The following is a 16,990-nucleotide window of genomic DNA, read 5'->3' as shown; positions in this document are numbered from 1 at the left end:
TGGCATGCTCTCAGGCGTATAAAGAGAACGAGAAACCGAAAACAAGTCCACAGGTGATGTTTGGGAATATTGTTATTTTTAATTTTTCAGCTGGCTTAGAATTTTGTACGCGTTAATAATCGAGCTCTGTGAAAGGTAACAGCAATGACAGCTAGCTTTGCTCTGTTTTGCTAAGGTACCCATTACCATAATCCCCCGTCAGAGCAACTCTTCTTTTAGCCCTTTGTGCTGTCTGTGCTCATGACAGGAAACCAAATGGATGTGGATAAAAGTAGTCCCGTGCCCCCACCATCTTACAACCTTTCCACCCAACACACACTGCTTTGCCAAATTCCTCTGATAGTTTCACTTTTCTCTCAAGTGCCAGAGCCCAAGCGCATGAACAAAGGTGCCCCCCCTCCCCCCAATCACTGCAGCCAATCAAAGGCAAAGTTGGAGTCAACCCAGAGCCTTGTCAGAAGTCAAATGAAGCCATTGATATTCCTTTTCCCTCTGCCCCTGAGACTGCGCTTTTTTTTTCTCTGTGTGCAGCACTGAGCTCTCATTGTAAAGTGAAAGCAACAAATAACTTTTGCAACAACTCAATGAAGTGCTTCCAAAAAATGTGTCAGCCTGTTGTTCTTTTGTAGCCTGTATCATCGCCCCAGGGTTAAACACATCCAGTTCTTGTTTCTGACAGTAGAACCATCGTTCTTAACTTAGAGCTGGGATAGTTGTCAGCCTGCTGGAGATTGGCATGACAGTCTTTGAAGAATTCACCATATTATCGTGGCTTAACATTTCCCTTTTTGACAGGTTGCCAGGATTGCTGTTGTTCAGTGTTTGAAAAATCAAATAAAAATACCAAAATACACGCAAACGATGTAAAGGGCAACAGAGTGAAAATGAAGGACGCCTAGCCGTACTGCAAGTGAACGCCAAGTTTAATGACTCATTAGAAAAAAAAATAAGACAACAGGTATTTAAAGTTGAAAGATTATCGTACTATAGAATATTAAAGGAGTGTTTCTAATTATCGACAGTGTTGCCTCGAAAAGTTTTTCACGCTGAAATCAAATGTTTCGACATAATTGTCGGAAACTCATAAATTATAATGATTTACTTTGTTATGTTATGTATTTGAAGTTTATTGTCATTAGTTACTGATTTGTTCAGAAGTGCAGGATGAAATTACTGCTGCTCATTCCATGTGCAAACTTTAAAAACACGATTCAAACTGGTCAAAAATGGCCAACATGTAAATATGGACATTTTAGATACAACTTAATTAAAGGCTCATTCCTGTGTAGCAATGAAAGCATGACGACCATATAGGGTTACATGGACGCATCAGCACCTTAGTGGCTCTTGATTCCCATTTAAACCACTTGCATCTACATTTTCTTTTTGTTTACTTGTGTCTGAGTAGCCTAACCCAGCAGTGCAGAGAGAAGCTGTTACCTGCCTGTGAAGATAATCGTGCTCTGTGTTCTGAGCTAATTCCAACGGGCAGACTGCTCCTCGTATCGCTGCACCACAGCTGGTCTCTGCATGCACACACCCAGCTCTCCTGCAGTGCTTGGTTTAATCACAGAACCTTTGCAAGCCACAGCCATGAATTTTCAATCCACTTGGGTGCACGTCTTGTGTGTATTTACACTGTATTTGTGTTTATATACAGCACACGTATGTATATTAAATGCTTTGGGTATTCTAGTAAATCCATAGCAAGCATGTCAGCACAGCTGACATTACTGGGGGCAGTTAGCAGGTGAACACTAAATCACAATCCCCACATGCATGTAAACAAGGACTGAAGTGGCCTCAGCACACTTCATAGTACAGCCCTGCCTTTTGGCTAACCTGCAGTCTGCTAGGGCAGTATTAATAATTAAACCAAACACTCAGATGTGATGGAGCGGACAAGGAAACCCAGCGAGAAGCACTCTGGTTTCGGGAGGCTATTAAATATGAAAAGTATTTGTGGTGACTAATAGTATTTTAGCTTTCCTGGAGCTTAGCGTCTCATGTAGTTGCAGCAAGGCTTCTCCCAGCCAGCGAGGACGGTAAATTGTTTGATCAGAAAAGATTAGGCTGGAAGTGACTACAGCCCGGGTGTAAAATGACTCTCTGTGTTTGCTGTTGCTGCATAGTCTGAATGGTTTCGTCAACCACGCGTGAACTTCACCCGAGATTTGACCTTCTTATAGGTGCAATTAGTATCTTTTTAAATATAGTTTCAGTTTATTTTTGCTAATCTGCATGACTGAAACAAGAATGTCCCTGCAGATGTGTTCGCTGTTTAACCTCTGTCAGCCCAGCATATACTCAAACACAAATAAAACCAACTGGGGATAGCAGCTACTTGTATATTTATGCATTCATGGGGTACTGCATGGGAACACACACGCATGCACACGCGTGCGCTCAGGGCCTTATTCTTATGTTAAAGATTAGATGAGTTCAGGGCCAGAGTGCCCCTCTGGTTGCAGCTCTCGCCTTGGTGTTTGGGTGGGATGGTGGTTGGGGGGTGTGAATGAAACTCTCAAGGGGGAAGACAGCACTGCACACAAATCTTTACTGCTCATCAGTCGCTGCCACTCAGACACTTATTTACTCAACTGCTTGCTTTGCCGCTCTCCTGGATACTTGTGCAGACACGCACACAAATCTGATTATGCATATATCTATCGTGGCGAAGTAATTGCCGAGAAATAATGAAGGTTGTTGTTGTTTTGGAGCGCCGAGTGGGTCAGTACCTTAAGTCCAATCCACACCTTTCATCATAACATCAAAGACTGTTCTCGATGAAGATTTCACTGCTGATGTGGGAAGTTTTCATTCACAGGGAGGCTGTCAAGTGAGCCTTTACGCGACTGAGAAGTGTAGCTTCAGCAATACACACACACCCCTGTGTAACACCTCCACAGTGAATTATTTATGTCCGTTACACCACATAAGCTATATGTAGCATATTAAACACATAATCCCCTCATCTTTTATTGATGCTTCTTTGATACTGGCCTCAATGATGAGAGTGAGATGAGAGCTTATCTTGTGGGCCAGTAAGCAGATTTGACTGCCACATTTGAGCCAATAGTGACGAAACTTCACTCAAGCCTTGTTGGCCACGCACGTTTTCTTCTGAAGTGATGGCGAGAAGAAGAAAGAGGGGGGAGGGGTTGGACCAGATTGCTCTGGAAGATTACGTCTGTGTATGATATACTGTAAACACTCAGCACACGAGCTGGTCATGCTCAGCAGCTGACTGTTTACACACCTTGGCTGACGCATGAGAGGGAATTTCAGCTTCGTTCTGATCAAATCTGCCACAGGACAAGACGGTGTCAAGTGCTCATGGTCGCTGCTTCCTGTGTTTTTATTGTGAGAGGGACGGATGGGTACAGACAGAAAGGTGGGAGGGTGAGGGGGGCGGGGGGGGGGGGATCTCCTTTGATGGGCTAAAGCTCTTGCTTTGTGGCGGGGTTGTCCACACACAGACAGACACACATGCACACGATCGCACCACACAATGGAGCTAAGATACAATCTGTCTTTGTACAGGAAACGGGATTCATCTATCTAACTGGATGACACTGAGACGCACCAGCAGTTGCACAGATAGCACTGTTTTGTCAGCTGAGGAGTGCCAAATTGATCCTGATAAAAACCGTATAATTGCGGCAGACAAATGAGCCACCGTCAAGGAAACGAGTCATGTGTTTCTGTTGCCTTCAATCAGAAGTGTTCAAAAACACATCCGTTTCTTTGGCAATGACTGGTGACCAGGATCTTGATTGACCTGATTGATTGTGTTTGATCAGAATAATCTGTAATCTTTCAGGACGCGTGGATGGCGTAGAGTAAAGGGCCGAGGTAGGATTCAAACCTTTGTACATGGGACACACAACATAACCGCTAGCGCTTGGCTATCCGGTGCCCTGAAACATGAATTTTTAATGCTGCCATCTTGCAGTGTTTCACGTTACTAGAAAATACAGTTTGACAATTAAGATCATGAATTTATCAACTTCAGTAAAAGAAACCAATAAAAATGTAAATGCAAACCACAGGTAGATCGTCCTGCCTTTTTTCCCCCCCGAGCATAAAGGACAAGCGTTCAATGTTTGTGTCAGCTAAATAATCAGGCTATTATTGAACACTTTTACAACCAGGTGTTATTGGGTGTATCTCAAATGACTGGTGATTTCCACAATAAACATCATCATCATGAAAATTCTCCAAAGGCTTCTTCCTAATCCAGCGGCTGCAGGTTTTAGCTTTTTATCAAGCCCTCAAAAACATTTAGTATACTAGGGTGGGCTTAAAGAACAACACACTGTACATATTGCATACGGTGATCTTGTTTGAGAAATGATTGGGTAGTGAGAAATGATACCTGCACTGATTGAGTCTCTCCATCCTTTGTGCCTGCTGGGACGTGCAGCTATTTTATTTTTTTTCATTCAGTCCTCATCCGAGCTAAATTGATTGAGGCCAAACAGCCAAAATTCTCTTTGTAAGCAAATGAGACGACACCCCCACCTCCCCCTCCCATCTCCGTCTCTTTTGAGACACTCTCACAAATGCACTGAGTGACATTCACCTTGCTGCATCCTGCTGGATTTTTTCACTCATCTCTTGACTGCACGACAAAAAAACCCATTACTCTGTCTGGTTGCCACATCACTGCGCCTCTTCCTCACCTGCAATATGATCCGTGTTCGCATCCGCGACAGGCTGGCCAGCTCCTGCTGTCCGAGCCGACAGCACTGAGAGCAGAGATAAGCTCACTCCGTAATGAGTGTTCAGCCTCTGTTGGGACGGAAATGTAAAGAAAATCTCTCTCATGCTGCAGTGTAAAAGTGGTCACATTAGGTCTGTTTTTTTTGAGGGTGTTGGTTGATGCATTGTTTGTTAGCGGTTCGTATTGATGCTGTACTTCACCTTCCTCTCCTGCCACCGACGCCACAACGTGCTCCAAGCTCTTCCGTTGAAGTTACACCCGCAGAGACCGACACGAGCCTAACATTCGGTGAAAAAGAACAAAGAAGTGTAATGGGTGAACAGAGAAAGAAGAGCTGTAGAAAATGATTCAGGAAAAGTGAGACCTGCTAAACAAGACTGCAGTCATTCCCAAAGGAGTTGGAGAGAGAAAAAAACAAGGATGGGATGAGTAGACAGCATCAGCACGAATAATAACTTCTTGAAATAATTCTGCTCTGAACTTCGATTAAGGCTAACTGTGCAGTTTATAATCTTACTCGGCACTATTTATGTACTTTGTCTTCTCCTGCCAGACTTACATGACATGTGGATTTGGGTTGAAATGTTTCTTACGTTTGTTTCTGTACTGATCATGAATATTAATACGTATTTGTTTCATGGTTAGGTCCCTTCATGCCTTGTTAAGCTGCGAGTGTTTTTCCTCCTCACTTTATTAGATGCGAAGCAGCCTTTCTGTGTGTTAAATTAGCAGGAAATATGCACAGAAAATAGTTTCTTTGAAGCTTCTTCAGGATAACTTTTGGACTTAATGTCTTTTAGCTCTGGGTTTGAGCTGCAGCTAGCATACAACTGTTGACATTTGATTGGACAGTCGACTGCCTTTATTAACCGTCTCTCCACTGTCACTCTTAAATCCTCACAGCAAAGATTGCTGACAGGAGTTGTAGTTACTCTCTGTTTTGTTTCTGTCTGCTTCCCAGAGATCATACAAGATTGATGGAAAGTTATTTCATTTGTTGTATTCAAATTGTTTTGTTTTATTTCTGATGTTCTGAAATTTGAGTTTTTATGGACCATTTGTGAAGTTATCTACTTTTGTGTTTCTTGTAAACCATTTTTTTTTAAAAGTCCCTGTAGTGTAGTATAGTGTAGTGTAGTGTGAGCCTGGCCTTAGACTGCTTTGCTATCTGGTTAACCCAAGCTTTGGTCTCTTGATGCGTTGTGTGATGTTCAAAGGAATTCAGCTTGCAGGTGTAATATCTGTGCACACAGACTAGGGAATTGGTCTATGTGTGCAGGCAAGTAGAGTGGAGGTGATGCATTTGCACTCTTGTTACCCAAAAAAAAAAAGGCTTCTTTCACCCACCAAAAAAAAAAAAGATGCTTTCATGACTTCAAAGGGAGTTTGACAGTCTTGTACACTACAGTAATAACATCTAAGAGACCTCCCTTTATGCCTCACACAACCTCTTCATTTTGAAATCTAACTATGCCCCTGGTGCAAACACTTAACCTCTGTAACCACACTTGACTCCTCCATTATTACTGCACTGTTTTCAGATTGGGTTCCCTCCCGAGCCCCTGCTTCTTCAAGTTACCCAGGATACTTTGTGTGCAGTTATTTTAAGGCTTTCTGGTTTTTTTTTTTTTTTTGTGGAGCAGTAACATCCGGTTCAAGTAAAATAGTAATTGAGTCTCCCTCCCAGTGTTAGCTCAAAGGCTTTGATGTCTCCTGTGCTCCAGTGTTAAATGGTTTCCTCCAAATCGCTGTGAACATGCAGCGACTGGCTGCTCTTTTATCAGCAGCCCGCTAACAGCACCTCCTCGCAAACCACTTTGAAGCCACAAACAACTCACTCTGAATAGAACAAAATAGACCAAAGGATGCAGAGTCCTGTACACATACACTGCCTATAGGAACAGTTGAATGTTGTGCATACGGTTTAAGGCAGAGAAAGCAACTTCGTGGTTTGCCCTTTGTGATTGAGGGAGCACACATGTCAAGACTTTGGGAGTATGTTTTCAATCAGAGTCAACTAATTATGTCATTTATGTTTTTATGACGATAATCGACCAGTGTAATAGTCTGCAAATTTGAAAGCCGGTGACTTTGACTCTGCTTTCTTGTTGTAATTAGCTGAATTTGCATGCAGATCCTTATCTTAACAAGGGGAGAAATTGCGATAGTTTGAAATGTTTTTGTGTCTGGGGTTGGTAATTGGCAGTGAGCTTATCAGAGGCAGATTGACCACACTTGACCGCTTAAAGGGAGCCCGAGCCAGAGCCTGTGATCAGCTAAATGGCTTCATGTGACCTCTGCTAGACTTGTTCACTACCCTTTCATCCCTTGCTTTTCATACCAAATGCTGCATTTAACTGATACAATCCTGTGGGGAAAATTGTACCGCATCCAACCTTTCTTTTCTCAGTGTGATAAAAAACAAACAACAACAACATAAAAATGACAAAATGACAGCAGTCAAAGAAAAAATAGGCAAAGAGCCAGACTTTGAAATCCAATGCTGATAAATTGCCGGGTGTTTGACTTTGCGAAGCATTCTGGATGATATTGATTTTCTTTCCTCTGTGTTGTGTGTATGTGTTTATGGGAGTGAATGTGATGGCAGAAAAAAAGAAAAGAAACAAGGGCAATATTGTGTTTCATTTAAAAATCTATAGGATATCTCGTTACAGCCACATGATGATTTTCTTTAGTATCAGGGTTAGCGGGGAAGGGGTGGAGCTGCTGGGTCGCAAGATGAATGTGCTTTCCTCTCTCAGATGACTATCTCATCTGCTGTTGCGCATGGGGAAACGAGGAACTGGGCTCAATCTGGCCAGTATATCCACTGCTTCCTGGCCATGTTTGCCCGCCGCTCGCTGGTTTTATGACAGAATCAGATAACTTATTTTGGTATGCTAGGGCTAACCAAGCACTGCTGCGGTTACCGTGGATCATTTGTCTTTTCCCATGTATTTGTCTTTTTTAATTTGAATGGCTAATTCAATATCTAAAATATAAAATCACTGAGAACGTTAGGAGGGTTATTCTGCCGTCTTTTGTTTATTTGAGAAATACTTTCATGTTTAGTCAGTTTGTTGTCCCTCCTTTCTTAATGAAGAGTCAGGCTAGATTTTTTAGCGTCTTATTTTGTCACAAATGTTGGATTCATTATTTTCTAGAATATCTTTTAGGGTTTTTTGTGCATATAGTTTGTTTCAGCACCTCAGAGTTCAACTTAAAAAGCACTTTACGACAAAAAAAAAACCAAAAAAAAAAAACTGCAAATAATAGCACCTGAGTGTCAGGAGTGAGAATTTAAGTGGGTTTTCTCCAACCACCTGTAAAGGTTACCCCAATTCTGAAACACTGACATTAAGTGATGGTTTTAACCTTTAGTCTGACGGCTCGGTTGGAATCCATTTAGGCAAAGAAACATGCTGTTTCCAGCTATTTTGCTTTCCAATTATTCACAGTGAAGCTGTGTTTTTGGCGTTCTCACATGCTGCACCGACGCAGCCATCTCAAAACCAGCTCACACAGGATGCTCAAATGTGTTGCTGTCTTCTCAGCAGGTCAATCCTTCAATGTGGGCCCCGTGGGGAGGCTGATAGGAGGGGGAATTTGAGCCTCAATCAGTGCTGGTTAATTATCTCAACCAGGGAAAAGTGAGAGAGGTTTCCCCGTCGACCTAATCCTTCCCGCTTCTCTGTCTCCCCCTTGGAAACACTTGTCTGTTGGGAGCTTTTGTTTGCATTCTTCAATGGATGTTTTCCTTTTGGTATGCATTTATAAAACTTGCATTTTTCATATTTTGTTTTTTTATATGTAGCCTACAAGTGATGGTTTACATCTTACGGCAAACCTAAAAAAAACACTTTAGCTGTTTTCTCACTGTAAGTAGATAGCTAGGTGGCCTAGCTTAGCTCAGTCGCTAGGTGCCAGTTTTTGTTTGCAAAATCCTTTTTTTCTAATCTGATGATCACACTTCGGCGATGAATATTTCCAGCTTCCTTACACATCAGTTACAGGGGAATACAAATATTCATATTTAAGAAACATGGCTTCCAAATGTTGTTGGTGTTTAATGGTGATGAAAAATTAATGCCACAGTAATGAGTGCAAAGCATGATCACGAAGCACCGGAGGGCTATTTCCCTGCTTTCCAGAGGGGCCATTTTAAGACATCAACATCAGATTTGTCTACATTTTAGAGGGCACTCTGGGGTCTTCAGAAGTTCAGCTGAGTGAAGCCTGGTGTAATGAGTACTTTAACTGTGTGTTGTTGTTTTTTTTACAGTGCATAGTGATCCATTTTTGTTTCACCTTTTTAGTTCATTAAAATCTGGGGAAAAAAACCAACAAATCACATTACAAAGCAGATGGTTTGTTAATTTGAGCAGGATTTTCTTGATTGCAACACAGAAAAAAGGGTCAGTGTGTTGTTGTGAACGTGGGATTAGCTACACATTAATTACTTTTATACAATTGCATGTGACAGTGAGTAAAGAGTGCCAGTTTAATGACATAACAATCATGATAATACAAACCCTGCAGTTTGCATTGCTGCACATTGGACACGCCTGTTTGATTTTGATATTTTGCCAGACTCTTGCACTCAAAGCTTCTGCTAATCCTATTAACTAGCGAATCATTTGAGTAGGATCTATCTTCATCTGATTAAAGAGAGACTGGCATTTGTGTGTGAATGACATCTTCTGGCAGTATTCAGTGAAACCAAAGCTAATGCTGTTGCAGGGACTCAGCCCAACCTGTGACCCTGACATGTTTTCTCCAGGCCTCCAGAGTTTTACGATGGCAGCGAGCAGACAGGATGACAGAGAGCTACGAGTTTAAAAAAAAAAAAAAAAAAATTGGATCCTTTCCTCTTTTAATCTGCCAGTTGAGTTTGAGCCAGCACAGGACAGCCAGTGTGCTCGAGGTGCCCCAGTCATTTTGTCCGTGCCTTTTCTGGTTTGGCCTCAACCCCTCATATCATCAAGACCTGTGGAGAACGCTGAGACTATCAGAATCTGTGGGTAGTGGTTTCCCTGATCATAGCTCCCATCCTGAGGCAGCCGTTGTTCCTGGCTCCTCTCTCAAAAGAATTCGAGAGTGACTCAAATTCACCTCAAGCCCTGTTACAGTTTGAACAAAAAGTGAGAAGAGAGACATATTTCTGTCACCCAGCCTCTTCTGTATCTCAGTTTTTTCATTGTTACTCTTTCACTTTGGTTTGCCCTTTATGTTTTTATTGAGCCAGCTCCCTCAGTGATCAGGGGATGATTTGGATGACCTTTTTTTGAAGTCCTGAATAACTTAGCAGTTTCCCCTGTTGAACACTTACCTTTAAGTGCATCACCTTACTCAGAGCTGAGCAGCAGCAGTCTGGTAGGATGTACAATTCACAAAGGACTGTTTCCATGGTGTGGAAGATCTTCACTTGGAGCAGGATTAATCTGTTACTCTCCAGCACACAGAGAAATGGTCAATGAATGTTTGGTTGTATGTTTTATGGTGAAAGAGCTGAGCTGTATTATCAACAGGGGTCTCCAATTCCCCAAATTAAACCGATCAGGTTATTAGATTGAGTAAATGACAGAATAAATCAGTTTTGGCAAGAGGAGCCATGTGGCTAACATTAGCATGCACAATCCTTCGCTCAGTTAAATGATATGATAATTAACCACCTTAATGTGACTTCAACCAAGCAAAAGGAAGTTGTCTTTCAATGGAAGTGTGTTCATGCCTGACTCATGCTTCTTAAAGGGTTAAATGTGGCCCTTGGGTGCTGATTTAAAAAGTATTATTTTGTGCTTCTGCAATAACTGGAACAAATCGTTAAAGCTTGGCATTGAAAGGCATCATCTGATCTGACTCATGCAACTCAGGCACTGCAGCTAAAGTTATCCCTCTGTCTTCACACAGATTTGTGAACACCAGCAGTTCTCAAGACTAATATCAAGAGATAAAGGCTTTTCAACGCATTGAAAGAGACCAATCTGTGCTAATGAATGTGCCCTCTTCTCCTTTATTTTCTATTACCTGGAGATGAAACAGAGGTCTTCACTCAAATCTTTATTTCTGTCAGTGATATCAATTCTAACAAAATGAAAGATTTGCAACCAGTCCTGTAATAGAATCCTGAAGAGGACCTCTGTACTGCTCCTTTGATTAAAAAGGGACATCTTATCCTGAAATAGGAACGAACCTCAAATACAGTTAGCCCTTCCGCCTGCTCTATTACAGCATCTAGTCTCTGCGCAGTTGCTCTCCAGATCATTACTTCCCCGAGGTGTTCCTTGGTGACAGATGGCTTTAAGACGGGAGTGTGCAGAGATGTGAGGATGAATGAGTCTGCAGACAAAGACTCGGAGAACACAGAGGTAAAGAGATGAAATAGAATGTGTGGGAGGGAGGCAGCGATAACCATATCCGTTAGTGTCATTAATGTAACCGTGACACTGGGGGTTGAAGGACAAACAGTGGAGGGATGTAAATAACAGAGAGACGGCAGTTTCAAGTACGAGGTGCTCAGTCTTCACAGCTGTCACTACTATTCGTTTCTTTCCAAAAGTCTTTCAAGCTCAGAGATCCAGTGACAGATAATTAAAAAGAAAATCACCGAGATCACAGTGTGAAAATGAGATTCCACCACTATAATAAAGAGGAAATATCAACTCTCCAGGATGTCCTTGTTCCCAAGTCCAAACCACAGAACGGCCTGTGTTGTTGAAAGTGGGACTGGTTTTAGGAGTGGTGGTCTGCGCTGTCTCAAGAGTGGCTCAATAAAGAGAGAAGTCAATATGGCTGCTCTCAGAAGCTGGGTCAATGAGGGAGGAGGTGTCCTGCTGAGCCAAGGGTAAAAAAGGACAGAACAGGGGGTCTTTGTGTAGAGAGCAGACCCCCACCAACTCCTCTGTGCTGCCTTTTCTGGGGTATTAACTAGGGCTGTGCCTGCATCAGAATATTCTCAGCTGGACCAGATTTGCCTTTTCAATACCAAGCTTTGACTATTCACTCCATTTTTAGGTCAGCACCACACCAAGTTCCTTTTTCACCCAACCCCAGTCTCTTGTTTTACCTTACCTAAGAGGCATGTATATCAGAGTTTCCATAATTTCATGCTGCTTGATGGACATGTCCACTCACCAATACCATCTTTATAGTTTCATTGCAGGTAGATTTTAGGGCGTTAAGACTTGATCCAGGAGCTCCGTGCTGTGTTGAAGCACAGTTGTTCCACCTTCCCAGTCCCCAGTTGGCCTGTACTCACACGGCTCCAGGCCTATTGGAGTTTCTTCTGAAGTGCTCTGTGTACGATGATGCCGTAAACTGACTGACTGTCAAAATACAAGACAACTTGTGGTGCACTCGAATGATGCTTTATGGCCTTTGGCCAACGTTGTAGAATCCACTGCAGGAATTGAAAACCAGGGGTTGTCATGAACTAGAATAAATAAATACAGTATTGCACAACTGAGTTATGCCCAGGTTTTACAGGACACTCAGTATATCACATCATAGTTGTTTCAAACCTTAAAAAAAAACAACCTTAGAACTGTCTGGCCAATGCTTTTTTGGAGACATTACCTAAGTTCACACATACCTCACCTTGACATAAGCCCTGTAAAGTCGATGCTTTCAACACTGGCTCAACATCTGAAAAACAGCACTACCATGTCTCCGTTCTGCCGCTCTCATCTAAAAGCAAAGGAGAGAGCAAGGCAGCATATCAGGGCAGCACCTTAAGCTGGGCTCCCGAACCTTTTATGACTGCTGAGCAAAGTGGATTTGAAACAGAGGTAACAGCCCATACTTATCAACCAGACAACCTCATTTTCTAGCCTCTCTCTCTCTCTCTCTCTCTCTCTCTCTCTCTCTCTCTCTCTCTCTCTCTCTCTCCTCTCCCTCGTTCTCACTGGTCGCCTGGCACGGTGGCTCCTATTTTTCAAAGACAAACGGGGGCTCCCACACTGCTGGCCCGGATAGATTAGACTTCCCACACTGTAATGTGCTTTTTGACACCCCCTTCCTTCTTTAGCTCTGCAGCTGTGTTGTTAAAAGCCTGCAGAACTAATAAATGCTGACATAAAAATGTATGTTCTCCTTTCAACTATAAGACATATCTAAGGGAGAATTAATTTAACTCAGCAGTATTTTGTAGTAATAAAAAGTCAGTTATGTACACCTGCTTAAAAACAAAGACAAAAAGGATTACCTATCGTAGTCAAAATAAACTCATCTCATTTTATAAAATATTTTTTAACCAACATTTGGTTAGAATGTCTCCCTACTCTTTAATGATGCACGCCAACGTTCGCTCAGTTCTGTAGTTTTTCAAAATACATCAAGAGAGACTGCTGCTTGTTTTCTGTAGGTGTTCATTAGAATTTTTTCTCCCAAGCCTGCAACTCACAGCCTTGTTAGTTGCCTCAAGAAAACTTTTCTTTGGCTTTGACCTCAAAGTAGAAGCTTATGTTTCAACGTTGAAAGCTTTTCTCGGGATTTCTTCTCTCTGTACTGACTACAAGGAAACGGAAGCGCCAAAAGAGCGCTGTCAACCATTTGGGTTGTTATTAAAGCTTGAAGTGAGAAGTTGATGTTGCTTTTTTCGTCAAATTATTTGTTAAGTCTGCATTAGAGCTCAGTATACTTCAGCATGTACTATTGGCCAATACAGGTCTAACAGTGCATGGTGTCATGAAAAAAAATGTGAATTGTGTTCTGGAGCACAGAATGTAAAAGATTCACTGTATACTCTTGTAGCTGTTAGCAGAATATGAAGCTTTATTTGACTTATAATATTGGCCAAAAAGGGTAAAAAAAACCCACATCAATGGGGCCTCAGTCCCACCTTCCCTGTTAGAAATTTGGCTCAGATCGTTGGCATCTATGTTTTGTTGACTTGTTTTTGGTGCGAGTGTTGATCTGTCTGCAGATTGACTGCTAGGGGTTTTATTGATAGACTCTTGGAGGGAAATGGTTTAAATATTTAGTACAGACTTGTGAAAAAGATGTCTCTGTGTGGCTAAGAACAAACCAGCCCCTGAGCCAGCCAGCGTCCCCCCCCTGGCCTATCCCCATCTTCAGCCCAATCATTCAGTCTTCCCCTTGCCCTGCCCTGCTCTGCTGACAGCGGATGTTATTTCGGCAACAGAAAGCAGATGGTTCGCCATTTTGTTCGACAGTGGAGCCGAAGCTAAGCCCTCCCCTACTGCTCCTGCGACAGGGATAAAAAGCTGCTAAAGGCTGCTATGTTGGCTCTGATCGGATACAGCAGGACCTTCCAGCCCATTCAGTTTATTCCTAAGACAGAGAAAGGCTGAAGATGGTTCTCGGACTGGAAAGAAGCCAGGATGGAGGCTGGGGGCTGGAAGCTCTGCCCAACCCACACGCCCAGTGCTCCAGCAGCGTAAAGCACAGATGATTAAGCATGCCGTGGTGCCTCTGGTCTGCAGGAGTGAAAAATTCCCCCCACTGCTACTTCACTCTGGTCTCTCTCCATCTGTCATGTACACTGTCAGAGAATCACATTTGCCGGTGTTGACACATTCTGTCCAATATGTACACCATCTCTGAGTGTATCGATTTCCTGAAATCAGCTGCTTACCTGAGTCTGATTTAAAAAGCACTCTTCTACTGCTAAGAGTTACAGGTGGAAATGTTGTGCTAGCTCAGGAGCATATGTTCTATGAACTCCTCTTTATTAACTTAAATATCACATCTACTCTTGCCTGGAGCGGTTTTAAAATGAAATACTGTCTGTATAAGCAACTTTGCTGCTGTTGCATCCACAGATATGTATCCTAACATTATGCACAAAGTCTGTAGCTGCACATAACTCGCAGCAAAACCTGATTTGGAAATTGCCTGTTTCCGGTTTCACTTGGGTAATAGTGGTTTTCTAGACGCTATTAGGGGAAATAAGTAAGAGCTTGCTTATCAGTCTGACTCTGATGCTTCAGCCAAAGTGGCCACAGTCCAACTCTTTACATTGTGACAGTGCTGTGCCTTATCCATTACAAATTGGATGTAGAGATGATGACAAAGCATAGCTAGGGATGGTTGTTTTCCTACATTTGATGGCTTAAAGTGAAGATAAGATTTATCTATTCCGTCCAGCCATTTTGCCGTAATTGTTTGTTCTTTCAAGAGACCGAAGTGAACGGAGGACAAGCAGCCGTATTGCCATGGTAATAAACCACGCATTACATTACTTCTCTCTTTGGATCTCACACGAGGGACTTGGCGCCGCAAGGTAGAGAAATTACCTCCTCGTAGTTAAATAGCTAAACCATTGACATTGCATCTCTCTTCTTCCCTCCACCTACTCTCTTCTTTGCTGTCTCTTTCTGCTCTCCCCTGGAGACTTGCCATTTCCAGGCACATTTTAAACTGCATTTAACATTCAGCCACTTATTTCACCCCTTCAATGCATTATTAAAATACCTTCATACCCTCTTAATTATTTTTCTAGCCTTCCTCTTTCCCTGCAGAACTCATAATTGGTGTTATTTATCTAAACAATACCACTGTGTGTGACTCTTTGGGTGGCAACCCTTGAATAATGGATGAGGACAAATGCATAGCTATTGCACTATGACTTTGACTTTGGCACGATCCATGGCACCAGGATGTCACCATTTATGCTCGAGGAAAAGAAATGGCCTTGTTGGTGTTCCAGAGAGTTTACTCTTTTGCTGCACTCTCTACTTATACCAAAGCAAGACGTGATATTAACTTGCCAGAAAGGCTAGACTGGGTTAAATTTGTCAGTTCCTCTCGTCCATCCCCAGCAGGGTTTGTGGTTCCTGTAATGAAAAGCCTCTTGGAGTTTCTGGGATTGACTGAGGCACGGTGGCTGAAAAGATGGAAGGGAGAAAACGATGTTTTTCGCTGCAGAAACATTTCATTGAGTGTGTGAGGTAGACTTGCAGTCCTGGAGGGTCCTTCTACTCGGCCCAGCAGCACATTTAGTTTGAGCGGGTTTTGAAAATGTGCCATTACAGTCGAATATGTCTCTGATTGTGCCGTCATTGGTCGTGAGGTTGAATTTGGAACTGCAGCTTGTGGTTCCATGTATCCAAAGTGATGGTCAGCATTTTGCTACTCCTTCTGAACCTTCTGCTGCAGATGAGTGGAAAAGTTTAGGCTCCCATCGACAAAATGATACACAATCAAAATGTCGAACGAACTGCTTTCAATGCAAACTCTTTTCGTATTCTGTGTAAGTCAGTCAGGGTTATTGGTTTAACTAATTCAAAAACAACCTAATTCAGTCCTGGCCAATCACACCAATACATGCAGCTATTTGACAGGCCTAACAGGCGCAAGAGGTCCTGATCCTCAAACATGAGCAGCCCCTGCATGGAGTGTCTTGCTTACGTCTCTTTTCTGCTCTCTGCCCTGCAGGTTCAGCAGCGCAGCCCTTCAGCCCCTTCTGGTTCACAGTGGAGCCCCAGGACACACTGGCCATCCGGGGCAACCCTGCACTGCTCAACTGCTCGGCCCACAGCGACGCAGCTACGACGGCACGCATCGAGTGGAAGAAAGACGGCACCTTCATGAGTCTGCTGTCAGACGAGAGGCGAAACATACTTCCCGACGGCTCGCTCTTCTTCACCCACGTCGTTCACTCCAAGCACAACAAGCCAGACGAGGGAACTTATCAGTGCGTCGCCACTATCGACAACCTGGGCTCAATTTCCAGTCGCACAGCCCGTCTCGCTGTAGCAGGTAAGGCCTGGAAGATTAAACTAACTCTTCGGCTATGAAGATTTTTACCCAAACCTGAGCATTACCTGAACACATGAGCATTAACATTCACCCAAAGATTGTTGACAAAGTTGACATAAATGACTTTAAAATTCTGCCTGCACATAAGCACAGAGGCTCTGCATATACCTCCAGGTGTCTTCCCTGAAGATAGTTGAAAGGATTACCTATAAGTATGCGTGCAGTATGTTGCTGTTTTATAAGCATAAACATTTGTGGGTATGGGCTCGTAAGCTCTCCAAGCTCCTGTCTGCTTTAATGAACCACATAAACCTGAGTGTGTTTTGTGCTGTATAAGGAGGAAGTTGCATACTGTGCAGGTGAAAGAACAACTCAGCATCTTTCTGTCTATCCTTGTTCTGCTCTTGTTTTATCATTGACCTCAATATAAGACAAATTCCCTTATGTAATATATATTAAAAAAATCATTATGTAACCATGAAATCGTTGCTTCTCCATTGCTCAGACTCAAACTTGCATATGATCTGTAGGTGGGAAAAGGAT

General features: G+C 42.7%; 1 protein-coding gene across 1 annotated transcript in view; it reads left to right on the top strand.

Moving 5' to 3' along the window:
* Positions 1–16,990, top strand: part of neo1a (neogenin 1a) — a 148,851-nt gene that overhangs the window by 36,729 nt on the left and 95,132 nt on the right. Inside the window, exon 2 of the mRNA XM_079339546.1 lies at positions 16,124–16,447. Coding sequence (XP_079195672.1) covers positions 16,124–16,447 — 324 coding nt within the window. The remainder of the gene's footprint in view (positions 1–16,123; positions 16,448–16,990) is intronic.

The sequence above is a fragment of the Symphodus melops genome (assembly GCF_947650265.1).
Source record: "Symphodus melops genome assembly, chromosome: 3".
Lineage (NCBI taxonomy): Eukaryota > Metazoa > Chordata > Actinopteri > Labriformes > Labridae > Symphodus > Symphodus melops.
The sequence above is the reverse complement of the archived record's forward strand: the minus strand, read 5'-3'. Positions and strand labels throughout refer to the sequence as shown.